At 40.2% G+C, this 12,321-nt stretch overlaps 1 protein-coding gene across 1 annotated transcript; it reads right to left on the bottom strand.

Moving 5' to 3' along the window:
• Nucleotides 1-240: 240 nt before the first annotated feature.
• Nucleotides 241-9,473, bottom strand: PLAU (plasminogen activator, urokinase). The gene is made up of 11 exons (XM_050336534.1): nucleotides 9,387-9,473; nucleotides 7,748-7,845; nucleotides 6,604-6,658; nucleotides 6,326-6,430; nucleotides 5,624-5,789; nucleotides 5,221-5,306; nucleotides 4,876-5,065; nucleotides 4,114-4,268; nucleotides 3,047-3,187; nucleotides 2,305-2,453; nucleotides 241-1,454 (listed from the first exon to the last, which is right to left on the bottom strand). Exons 2-11 carry the CDS (start codon nucleotides 7,796-7,798, stop codon nucleotides 1,260-1,262), a joined length of 1,293 nt encoding a protein of 430 aa, XP_050192491.1. The 5' UTR covers nucleotides 7,799-7,845; nucleotides 9,387-9,473; the 3' UTR covers nucleotides 241-1,259.
• Nucleotides 9,474-12,321: the final 2,848 nt, after the last annotated feature.

Below are 12,321 nucleotides of genomic sequence, written 5' to 3'. Positions count from 1 at the left end.
CTTAACAACAACAGAGCTGGAAATAGAGGAGATGGTGCCTGCTCCAGTCTTGAGCCTCAAGGACAAGATTTCATTAGGATTCTTATTCCTATCATTCCATCACAAGTGTGCAAGATTCATGTATCCAGGCTACAATAAACTACGAGATGGAGCATGCTTCTCACTAATACCCCTGTGCTTTTTGGAAAGAGAATTTAGCTTTTGCATATCAAATAGTTTAATAATCAATAAGCTCAAACATTTATGTTTTACCAAGGAACTTTAGTAAAAAAGTAATAATGGCAGTTCTGAGGCATACCCTTCTCCTTTCAACAGAGAAAGAACAGACACAGAAGAACAAGTTGGGTTTTTTTAATAAAATTTTACAATCCATAATACAAACAATAAGTTAAACACAGTAAAAATAATTAAATAAAGCTTGAGGTGCCAGCCCTCATACAAATAATGCAAATTTATAAAACAATTCAAATATATAAAACAAAGAGAAGTTTAAAAATAAAACCAAGTATAAGTTGGGGGGGGAGGGGTAATTTCCATCTAATATGAGTTAAGTCATTGGAAATAAATTTCTGACTTTTGACACCTGCAGCATTCAATGAGTGCCAAGTCCTTAAATCTTTTCCTCGTTACATATGTATATGTAGAGAGGTTACATAATCACATATTCCAAGGGACCTAGACACCTTCAGATGTGACCTGGAAGTCTAGCAAGTTTCCAATATGCCTTCTTACAGCCCAGTTCTTAAGTGGAATACATTAAGAAATTTGTAATACTGACACAGCTACTACATTTTTTTTCCACTTTTTGATGCAAAGTCTGATCAGTCTCTCATTACTGGTCTTAAGTGGTTAGGTTTGTAGCACTTGAGTCTTAGTATTATTCAGTAGTGAGAGGAGAGATTTTAGTCCCAAATCATGTAGAAAATGAATACTTAAGTTAAAACTGTACCAATATTTCCAGACCAAATGCTGGCTCATAAATGAAGTGGACAGATAACTTGTTATGCATAGTATCGTGCATGGGAATAGTCATTTAAATGTTAAATATTTTATCTTCCCATGGAGTGGTTTTCAGGTAATTCAGAGTAGTAAGATAATACAGCAACCGTTTCTCTGCCTCATGCCTCAGGAACACTGATGTGAGTGGCAGACCACACAAGCATTTAAAATGAAAGCCTCTTATGACATTCAGGTCTTTACAGTCCTGGTGTCAGTACAGGCTGAATCTTGTTCATTTCGCTCCAGCTGTAGAAAAAAGGTCACTTTGGTTCAGGAAGAAAATTACTCTTGGCAAGCACCCCATTCATCTTGGAGTCAATCCAGTTAAGGTATTGAGTAACTCTGGTGTAAACACCAGGCTTGTTTTTCTTTGCACAGCCATCTCCCCAGCTGACAATCCCATAAACCATCATCCTGCCATTGTGTTCACAGACCATGGGGCCACCGGAGTCTCCCTGACAATAGAAAGAGAACATATTAGGCCATTTTCTGCAGAGGGAGCCTTTGTAAACAGAGAGAATGTGGTTATTGCTCTACTAGAGTTAAATACCCTCGTAAACACCCTCAAGATAAAGCTTTGATCTTTGAGAACATTGCTTAGATGGGACAGAAGGTTTGGCTTCCGTTGTGACTTGAGAACTCCTTACCTATGGAGACTGTTTTAGTTCCCCATACCAGGATACAGAGTATAGTTACCTTGCAAACAACCCTTCATCCTAAGTTTATAATCACAGATATTAGGGTAACAACCTAAGGCCAAAGCCAGCATGCCCAATTCTTCATAGAATCAGTTGTTTCCCTGTCCATAAGGTACTCAGGAGGTGTACTTGAGGACACTTGTTGTTTTTAGTGACTCCTATGGCCACTCTGCCCTGTAAGGGTACAGGGAAGTAAACCTAGTTTTGAGGAACCTGGGGGAGCTCATTGTTCCCCTGTAATTTACCTCTTATCCCTTGCAAAGCTATAGTTAAAGTGCAAGTTGAGATTAGAAAAGTTGCTGTATTCCTCTGATGCCCATCAGCCTTTGCTTGAATACATCCTGAATAAGACCTTAAGGAAAAAAATGGCTAAAGATACTGTACTTCTTGCACTTCCAAAGGAAGGTGTGGAGGGGGGCAACACCTAACTCTAGGTTCCAACCTTATTCCATATATTTGGCCACACTACAGATCAACACCACTGGATATACAGAATTCCTGCTACATGAAGTGAGACTCTTGTGACTGGTAGAATTACAAGACATCACCAGCTTATCCATATACTGTATGTGCATTTAGAATTATTTAGAAGATAATCCAGTTTTACCTTGCATGCATCAGTCTGCCATGTGGGATCTCCAGCACAGACCATGTTGTCAGTAACTCTGATATTGTCATAGTATTCATATTTGCATTTTTTCTGTGATATTAAGTTCACAGTGGCTGACATCAGTCTTTGAGCATAGAAGATGTCATCTGCAAACAAAGAAGATTTCATTATTTTCACCATCCAAGACAAAAAAAACTCCAAAAAACACCCCCACAAAACAAGAAAACCCCTATGTAACACACTTTTAGTACTTAAAATTAGCACAACCATTCCAGTTCTGCATTGAGGTTCTTATTTCCAGCTTATGCAGTATTAGTTTGCTTTTACTGTGAATATATTAAGTTTCAGAGAGAAGAACAAGAATTGCAAATGCAAAATATAAAGTTTCCTTTTTAGTGAGAAAGATTAATGGTTTTCAAAGGATATTCTGCACAAATGCAATCCTTTGCTGATACTCTCACGTGGCTGTAATTTTTTTTCTATCCCTCACCACATCAGGAATGAAAAAAATTGTGCTTTACATCTTGGCTTGCTCTGTGTGGTTGATAAGCATGAGAAGCATCAGATAAGGACATGCCATAGACAACTAGCAAAGATGCCAGCAAAGATCATCTTTGAGAGATGCACATGGAGTACATAGAATAGAAACTTCTTTTAATACTTCACAGGTCATGGTGTGAAAAACATCAAGTTCCCAACTGTGGAAGTACAACTTTGGAAAGGAAAATCATTCACTTACAGAAATCTTGTTTTCCATAGCCAGCTATTTCACAAGGGGTATTGTCTTGTAAGTAAAGGTTCCTCTCTGGCAGGCAGACTGTTCTGACATATTTGGATTCTACTGCACACTGTCCAGAAGCTGTCCTTATCCTTATCAAAGCTATGAAACAAGTCAGAGAAGATACAGTTAGATCTGTAAAGCAAGTTTTTCCCCTCAAGTTCTCCGACAATAGGAGTATTTGGTAGAGTTACTTGGAATAGTTACAATTATATTTAATTTTGGTTACATATAGTTCCCCTCTTTGCTTTCGGAATGAGAGTCATTATTTGCTAACAAAATTATTTTCCCAGCACTAAAACTGGCAAGTGCTCCAACTTGAACTTCCTTCCTAGGAGGATAGCAGCTGATAGCTCAGGGAAGAGAGTCTTCTGCAAGTCTATCTTTAGACGTTTTAACCTCAGCTTCCTGACTGCTACTTTAGCAGTAGCAGGAGGAATCTGGAAGGGGTGGTAGAGTTCTACGTGTCAAGTGCAAGAGTGGCAAGTCTGTTCTGTGCAAGTTGCAAAAACCCATCTCTGACACTGTTGCTCTAGGAGTAGGCTTGTGAAACGCAGAGACTCATAAAAGTCAGGGTTAATTCAGGATAACCTTCAGCTAATGTGGTGCCTGATATGGCATTCCCATACAACATGATGGCATCTACCATGCATGCATTTGTTCATCAATTGCTGTACATAGTGGGATCTCTGTAGACAAAGAGTAAGATGGTAGAAATGGAATGCTGCCAAAAATGCTTATAGAAACGCCATGTCTTGCACAGGTCCAGGGATAGAACAGGTTTATAGTTGACTGTCCTGACAGGTAATACATCTGATGTGTGCCACAACCCAAATTTAGACAAGTGGAAAAACCTGTGCTCAGCACAGGCCTAGTTTTCAGGCTGTTCTTGTTCCCTTAATGTAGAAACACCTAGTTTCTGCTCCCTTTCATCTCATCTCTTGTTCTTCTTTTAGAAGAAGTGTGCCACAATTACATAGCCTTCACCTGTGCTAAAAGTTTTAAAGGGTCTTTAAGAGGACACTTACCGATATCATTCTCGTTGCCACCTGTGTCATCTGTAAAATCAGGATGAGAGATGATGTCGTCAACCATGAATACTTGCTCCTTATCATCAGTGACATTCAGTATGGACTTTCCAAGGAAGACTTTGTAGACGGATTTGTTTATCTGTCTTCTTGACCTGAGAGAGTAAAGAGATTGCTGAAGTGTACTGATTTCTGAGAGTGAGGTCAACACTCCTGCTTCTATTTTGTGTTTACTTTGATGTTAAGAAAAAACAAAAATTTAGTCAGCTTTGAAAGTTGATCCAGTACTCTAAAGGAAAATGTTCTGATTTTCCATTTGAAGGGATTAATTTAGATGTTCAGACATTTTGAAATGCACACCTATCTAGGTGCTACTAATGTAAGGTGTTAGCATTAAGAATCCTATGCAGGATGCCAGAAGGATCAGCTTTCCACAGGAAAACCAACAAAGAATACCTGTAGATGTATTGTTCATACAGGTCATAACCATCAGTACCATTACTAAGTGCTGGGAACAGCTAAGGTAAAAATGAAACCCTGGCTCCAATATAGGCTAAGTTGTTGAAAGTCACATCATCCACCAAACAGCTCACATCTTGCTAGCTCATTCTGCTGGACAGGGACTTAATGTTTCTGCCTGCTCTTCTTGCTTTGTTCGATCAACAGAACCTTCTTACTGTAGTACATTTTGAGGGGTTGCTCAGCGAGCATCGCACAAAGAAATCAGTTGCAAATCAGAAGCACACAGGACTGTAAACTTACGGAGTGTGAAAGCAGTGTGCTGCTGTCAGCACCCAGCAGGGGTCGATGAGGCTGCCACCGCACAGGAAGTGGTCCGTGCCCCTTATGTTTTGGAAGATACCAGCTACCCAAGGCTGAGACTCAACCTCTGCCTGCCTTCCACCAACGATCTTGAAGTTCTTGCTCATGCTCCTTTGACCACATGAAGGCCCTGTGAAAGGACAAGTTTGGTTCAGATGTTCTTACAACTAAAACACCAACCTTGTGAGCTATTAAAAATAAAAAGAATTTTAAAAACCACCAAAAAAAACCCAAAAACCCACAAATAAAAAAACCCCCAGTTGTCCTGAAACTAATATAACTTACCACATTTCCCTATGTTACAGGGTATTTCTTGAATGGCACGTCCCTTTTTGGTGTAACACCAGGGCTGGTTCCTTCCATTTGGGTTTCTAAAAGAAAAATAAAGTGTTCTTCTCATAAAAACAGTTTTAAAAACTAATAATACCTTAATATTAAATGTCCTGAGAAAAACAAGTGTTTTGTTGCAAGATACACCAGAGAAAATAATTAGCAACTATTACTCTTATATACTGTGAATTTTGCAGTACAGTCAGCTTCAGTGAAGAACTCTACAGACACATTCCAAGTATTTTTAGTCAAAAATCATCTCTGTAATATTGTTATTTTTTAAAAACATGTTCCTCACTGAACACCTCCAGGGCTGTGACAATAGAAATCACCCCAGTGAGAGTGATGCTTTTCATACCTGCAGTAGCTGTGTTTGCCCAATCCAAGCTGCAAAGCGTTCTCCAGGTAAGCATTGTAAAGACCCCTCCTGAACAGTGAGGGTGAGTTCCATGGCAGACATTCATCTTCTGTTGCCATCCCTCTGTAGTCCTCCCCGTTTTGAGTATAGCAGATGCTGTCAGTGTCTGAGAAGAGAAATATTTTATTAACAGTATGTTTTTGTTTATAACTGTTCTGTGACAGACATGGATAAAGCCTTTTAACAAGGAAGAAGTTCTTACAATACAATAAAAACAGATGATGTAAAATCTAGACTGATTATATATTTTTATTACATTTTTCCTGTATGAATTTGAGCATCAAGTATCTCACATTTTAAAGCATGGCTATTAATTCTTTAATAGTTTCAGGGAATTTCACAATACAATCAGTTCTGCTTCTGAAGACTCACAAACAAGTTCACTTTTTTCAGCACAAACTAAAAAGAAAGGTTGAGGTAAGCAACCTTATTGAAGAGGCAGACAAAAAAAAGACCCTGACTAAATGTTGCACCAACATTTAGTTGTTTCTCCTCATTTATTCTGTTAGCGTAAAGTGCTAAAGACTATCCAGCCCCATTTATGGGTAATACTTTCACTTGGCATTTCATTTTAAATATTTGACTAACCTTTTAGACATTTTCAGTCAATTTAGCTGGCATTAAGAAAGATAGATACTCTACCTAGTTCGCAGTGAATCCCGGTGTATCCTTCTGGGCATATGCAACGACTAATTCCACTGAAGAGGTAATAGTTAATGCAAGTTCCTCCGTTCAAACAAGAGCATTCTGTAAGTAAAAGACATTGCTTATTATAGGCAAAACATCTGAATGATGAGGTGAAATGTAATTGCAAACTAGTTTTAGGTCTTTAAGTGTCATTAAGAGCCTTCCTTCTCGTATGAAAATGTAATTGCAGGGTAATAAGTTTTTAGGTTTAAGTAAAACAGGCAGATACTTACCCTTGTGATCTGATCTGCGTTTATATAGCAGGTTGTAGTACTTCCAGCTATAACCCTAAGGGAAAAGAAAAAGAGGATTTTAAGGAAGCAGTTTATTTTATGTGGTTTGATTACCTTTTACAGCACCAAGCTCTGTTCCCTACTGCATACCTTCAACAGTTTAGGTTTTTGCATGTAGTTACCAGCTGAACCTGCTCTGTGGAATTTGGATATGAATGAAGAGTAGAACTGTACTTGAGCAAAGCAGTATGGGGAAGAAAAAAAAAAATCCCACATCATGCAAAAAAATGCTCAGAAAAGCCCCTCCAAGCTGGTCCACTGCATCAGGGCAACATTGCAATTATTTATGCTGTAAGAACCCAGGCAGCATTTAATGGTCAGTGTCCCTAGAACAAGGAAGGAATCTTCTCCCCCTGCAGCAAAGATACAACATTCGCCAGCTGCCTCTGTCATTTTAGTGACCTTGGTGCTTCACATTTGGGCCACAGAATAAGAGCCAGGAGATCTATACAACAATAGATTCTTGCTGTCCTTCAAGGCCCTGCCTCTGCTTTGCTGTCTGGATATTTCTCTCTCCATGAAATTAAATAAGATTAGGCTTTTACTATATTTCTTCCAGAGGTCAAATGGGCTTGCTTGAGCTAAAACAAGTAATGTTAACAATATAGTTCCATAATGTTGGTGAACAGGCACCGACTGTCATAGAAGTTGATAGTCAAAAATACTCAAATTAGTATCTATTGCTCCTTTTTTAGCACTTGAAAGTGTGATCACTTTCAAGCAGGGGAGGGGAAAATTTACTTAAGGTCCAATATCCACCTCCAGACCAGCAAGATCTTGGTGCTCAGTGTCCAGATCTAAATTGCTTTAAGAGAAAAATAGAAAAGCTGTATTTCTTGATTATTAAATGTCTTCACTATTTGAATGCTGGCAGATATCTTAATGTGGAACAGAACTGGGAGAAAAACCAAAGGGCCTCCAAAGAGGCTTCTTTGAGGTATATGCACAACAGGTATGTTGTACATGCAAAAGCAGCAAAATAGAATTCAAGGCAAAAGCCTGCTACAGAGTCCAAAGCAGAAAGTATAATCCAACCCAGAAGTGGTTCCAAGCAAACCATCCCCCCATTTGTTTCAAAACTTACAGAATCTAGTCCTGTGACAAAGGCTACTGTGAGAAAGAGGAGTAACTTCATGTTGTTAACTTCTCACTTTGTGCCTCTTCTATCTGTATTGTTTGATTCTGAAAATAAAAGAGGAACTTAGTGTTATACTATAGCTTGCAGTGTCAGCTTTCTTGCTTCTGTTGTCCTCGGTTTCAGAATAAGTCGCAACACAATTGATGAAGACTTAAGCATTAACTTGCTGTGGAATATCTGCTTATTATTTCCACATATTAAATTGGAGATTATTGTTTGAAGCTTTTTCCTTGTACACTCAGCAATACAACTGATTTTTTTTAAAAAAAATAAATTAAGCAGGGAAAGGAAAATTGGAAAAATCAATTATTGTCAGTTACTGCAGTGTGGACTGAAAGTTGGAAGTTGGTAGATTCATTTAGCTGCTGTCCAGCTGTTTATACCTATTTAAGTAATCATTACTACCTTACAACAAAAGCACTGAACCTCCAACTTCAGGGAATGAACAGGAAAGCTCTTTTCAGTACCTCTGTAGTTACCTGCTGCATCTTATTGATGCTCCACACTTACATAAGCCTGGCCACCTCACTGAGTGCCTCTGACCACTGCAAACTCTTGAAAGTCTGCTTGTAATGTTACCTCACTTATTTACAGTATTAGAGGCTTACAACACATTCTGTCTTATATGCAGCTGGCTTCTGTAGCCAAGCATGTATAGCAATCTCACCAAGAGGGACTGGTAAATAATTACCTTGTAACAACATTGGAGAGTACACTAAGGTAGCAAGATATCTTTTTCTCTTTTTTGAATTGCAATGAAAGTCATGGGATGATTTTTAAAAGCATCCTCAGTTCTAGAAAACTGTGAAACTCAGTGTTTAAAAGATTCCATGGGAATCTTAGTTGTATTAACCTTGGCAAGCACTGCAATAGAAGAGGATGTACAGAACTAAGTTGGTGCTGAAGACTTGCTCCATACTGTACCTTCTTCAGAGGTTTCTACATTGGACTAATTTTATTTGCTCCTGTGGACTGAGTGCCTGCTAATATATGGATTGTACCTTCCAGTTTGGTTTTACTGGGGAGAAATGGAGCACAAGTACTCTAAAGGTCATTAGTGCATACACTAAAGTTCACACACTCTGTGGCGTGAACCAAAACACGGGCAATAGAGCTCACTGGATTCATTTGGAAAATAAACATTATGAAAATCAAAGTGCTAATGTAGGCACACCCTTTGCTTGTAAGTAGGTTTCATAATGCAAGAAGCTAAATCATGCCTCAGGTACTTGGCTGTGCATGCTTTCCAGATTCAGATGTGATTTCAGCAGATGTATTTTCCCTTAAACGTAATTAAGATAATTATTTTTAGCATTTCTGGCAGCAAGCAAACTTATCATTTGTTACCATAATCAGTTTCTCAGGCCCAACGTTCACATGACAAATAGCAGTACTGCTGATTCCTCGTCAAAATTCTGACATACTGCAGCACGTAGAACTGACCTTCCCCGCTGCTGCAATACGGCATCACAGCAGATATTTTTCTTTTAAAATTTCATCTAAAGAGCAGCTTCATTCTGTTCGACTTAGACCCGGCACTTTCTGCCCTTAGATGACAAGGGGGTTGTAAAAGCACAGCACTTACCGGCGGCGGAGCGCGGGGAGCGGCGGTGCCGATGGCGGAGCTGCAGCAGCGGCTGTCGGGGCGCAGCGCGGAGCGGGCTCTATAAAGGGCCGGGCCGGGCCGGGCCCGCCCCCGCCGCGGCCCCGCTCCGGGGCGGGTCCGCACCGCCCCAGCTCCCGGGAGTAAGCCAATGCCCCGGTCCTTAGGTCTCTGCAGACAAAACCTGCTGGAGTGACTCAAGGGGGGAATTTTTAATACTGCTCCTCGGTTTCGGGGAAAGGGGGTACGGCCAGGGAGGGCAGCTTTGTTCAGAGCAAGATTTCTGGAAGGAGCTCCTTGACTTCCCCGCGGCGGACAGCAGTTCCTTAGAGGCATTTATAAAACTGAAAGAGAAATGTGAGAGCTATTAGAAGAACGATGAGGAACATGCCCGGAGACATGACATAGAATGATAACGTTTATGTATACATACATTAGTGGTAAACATAGAATGTCAATAAGCATGTCTAGAGATACAAGCAAATGTGGTGTGTTTTATTCATAGGGTGCTACCCATAAGAGAGAAGCACAGGTGGTTTATTAATTAATAGAGGATTAATTTCTTTCAGGTGTGGGTTAAACACAGTCCGCTGGGAGGGAGTATTGGGCCAGAATGCATGCTTGAAGCACTGGGTGTGTTTTCAGAGAGTTGTCTCCAGCAGAAACACAGAACAATGGGGCGAGCAGGGAACATTATTCATACCAGCTGCAATCTATTAGACACGGGGCTCACAGCAGGTGCTAAACTAATCTTCTCCAAAGTTATTTACAGCTGCCTCGCCCCTGAGCAATCTTCTGCTCGTGAGAAATTGTTCACCGTTTTCTTATAACTTCTATCTTCCGAAGAAGTATTCAAAGCGTATTCATTTCATAAGATGAGGATGGAGATACAAACTGACAGATGTCTATCTAAGAATGCAAGCCCAGCAAAAAGGATAGTCTTTCCTGGCCCAGTCAGATGTGATTTTTTAACATTATACTGTGATGTTAGAGCAGTACAGTGAATAGCAGCAAACCAATACATAATATTTGTGGGTATATTCATCGAGCTTAGCTTCAGGTAGTTCAGGTGACTAAGCTGAGGTAGGTTTCCATAGGCCTTGTAGCTGATGAAGTGCAGTTTCTTCAGAGGTCAGGTCAGAGCAGGAGTTGACCTGAACTTCCCTCAAGAAAAATGTTTTCATAAATAGACAATTCAGGGCTTAAGGAGACCACCCTTCTATGTTTGACATGTGAAAACTGGTATGAGGATGGCTCAGCTTTCTTCTTCCCTCTCCACCTTCTGTTTGGGTCAAGTCTGGGGTATAACCATGCCTTTATTTAGGTACTATCTGCTTACATTCTCTATTCCTTTCTGTTCAGATCTTCAGGCTCACATCAGAACACTGAGTTCACTTCGCTGAATGGCAGGAACTGAATTAAGAGAAACAGTTGAAGCTGGAAGTCCAAAAGTGAACATAGGTAAGGAACAAGCCTTTCTGAATTTCAGGAGAGCAATTCTTCTTTCATTCTGTGGTGGCTTAATATATCAACATCACAAGCAATTAGATCCTCTAAGAAACAGGACAGAAAATATGAAGGTGGAATCCCCATGGCACTCTGTTCACTTCAGGAGTGGTTATCGAGTAAACTTATCCTGGGGAATCAATTACAGAGAGGGAGGGATAATCCAGATTTTAAAAGTGATCTGTAAACTTTTCTCAGTTAATTTTAGTACACCAACACTACACGTAATAAATGAAGAAATGGGACGTGGTTTGATTCAGCAGGAAAAGCAGGGAAAGAACAAGATGTAGGAAGAGGAGTGCTCCCCAGGCCTGGACAGCACCTCTCCTTTCTCCTCCTTGCTCCCAAGGAAGAGCTGCTAGACCTTGGTACCTTCCTCAAACTCTCCTTCTGGAAGAAGAGTCAGCTCTAGAGCAACCAGCTTTCCTCTTTGGCATTTGTTGCTCCCTGAGAAGTGCTGTAGAAGTGTGAGCAGTTATCCTCTCAATGAACCTTTGACCAAGTCTTGTAGGTGTCCTCTGTTCCTCTTTTTCCCCCTAGAACCTGAAAGTTCATACTTTTTTCCCAGGACCAACAACCAAAAACTTTTGTTGTCTTCACTCTGATACAAGGTACAGCAAGATTCAAAACTCCTTTTTTCTACCATTTTTCACGTACTTAAGTTTCACTAAAATACTGTATTACTTAAATATATCCAGAAGGTCACCGGGAGAAGTGACTTGGGCTGTGGTGTCACTTTGTTTCAATCAGACCAGTGGCAGTTACTGATCAGAAATTCTCTCCTGTTTGTAGTGCCACTTTAGTGCCATCAAATTCCTTTGGTCTGAATATTTGCACCTGGCTAGGTGAATGAATTGTAGTTGAATGACTGAACTGAAACTGTGGTTTAGTAGAAAGATATCCAAGCTGGCTGCAAATGAGTTTGTTTTGCTATTCCAAATAATCTCACAGCAAACAAGGCTGCATGATCTCTGTGAGAATTAAGTGACTCTTAGGGAAATGCATGAAATGATTTCCAGTGCCTAAGTTCACTGAGCTGGCTGATGGCTAGCACAAGATCTAAAATGAGGTTTCAGCTGAAAGAAACCCTTGGACCCTTGTTATGTGCCCTGTCTTAAGGCAGAGATCTTGGAAAATCTGTAGCCTAGTATTTCTGCCATGGCCTCCATCTGACCTCAAAGGTGGACCTGCCTGCACAGATAGGAAATGCTCAGGCACAGGGAGTGGCAGGGATGAAACTGGACTGGTTCTGCTGCCAAGGGACTTTTGGTAGCTTCAGGGTCAGCATTTGTTCACTACTGCATGTCTCAAGGGTTTATTTAGAAGAGACCTGTTACAAGCCGTGTTATTTCTCCAGAATAGGATTGTGATAGGACAGAGGAAAATCAGGTCTTCATAACTCAAAATCAAA

The sequence above is a fragment of the Myiozetetes cayanensis genome, unplaced genomic scaffold (genome assembly GCF_022539395.1).
Source record: "Myiozetetes cayanensis isolate MyiCay16 unplaced genomic scaffold, myiCay2020 scf10, whole genome shotgun sequence".
Taxonomy (NCBI): Eukaryota; Metazoa; Chordata; class Aves; order Passeriformes; family Tyrannidae; genus Myiozetetes; species Myiozetetes cayanensis.
The sequence above is the reverse complement of the archived record's forward strand: the minus strand, read 5'-3'. Positions and strand labels throughout refer to the sequence as shown.

What these genes read in the sequence shown, in the direction of transcription:
- PLAU (XM_050336534.1), bottom strand. Translation starts at nt 7,798, where the DNA reads ATGAAGTTACTCCTCTTTCTCACAGTAGCCTTTGTCACAGGACTAGAT. An exon ending in TTGTCACAGGACTAGATTCT is followed by an intron (nt 6,659 to 7,747) that starts GTAAGTTTTGAA and finishes CTTTTCCCTTAG; the next exon opens with GGTTATAGCTGGAAGTACTA. An exon ending in GGCAGACTGATGCATGCAAG is followed by an intron (nt 1,455 to 2,304) that starts GTAAAACTGGAT and finishes TTCTATTGTCAG; the next exon opens with GGAGACTCCGGTGGCCCCAT.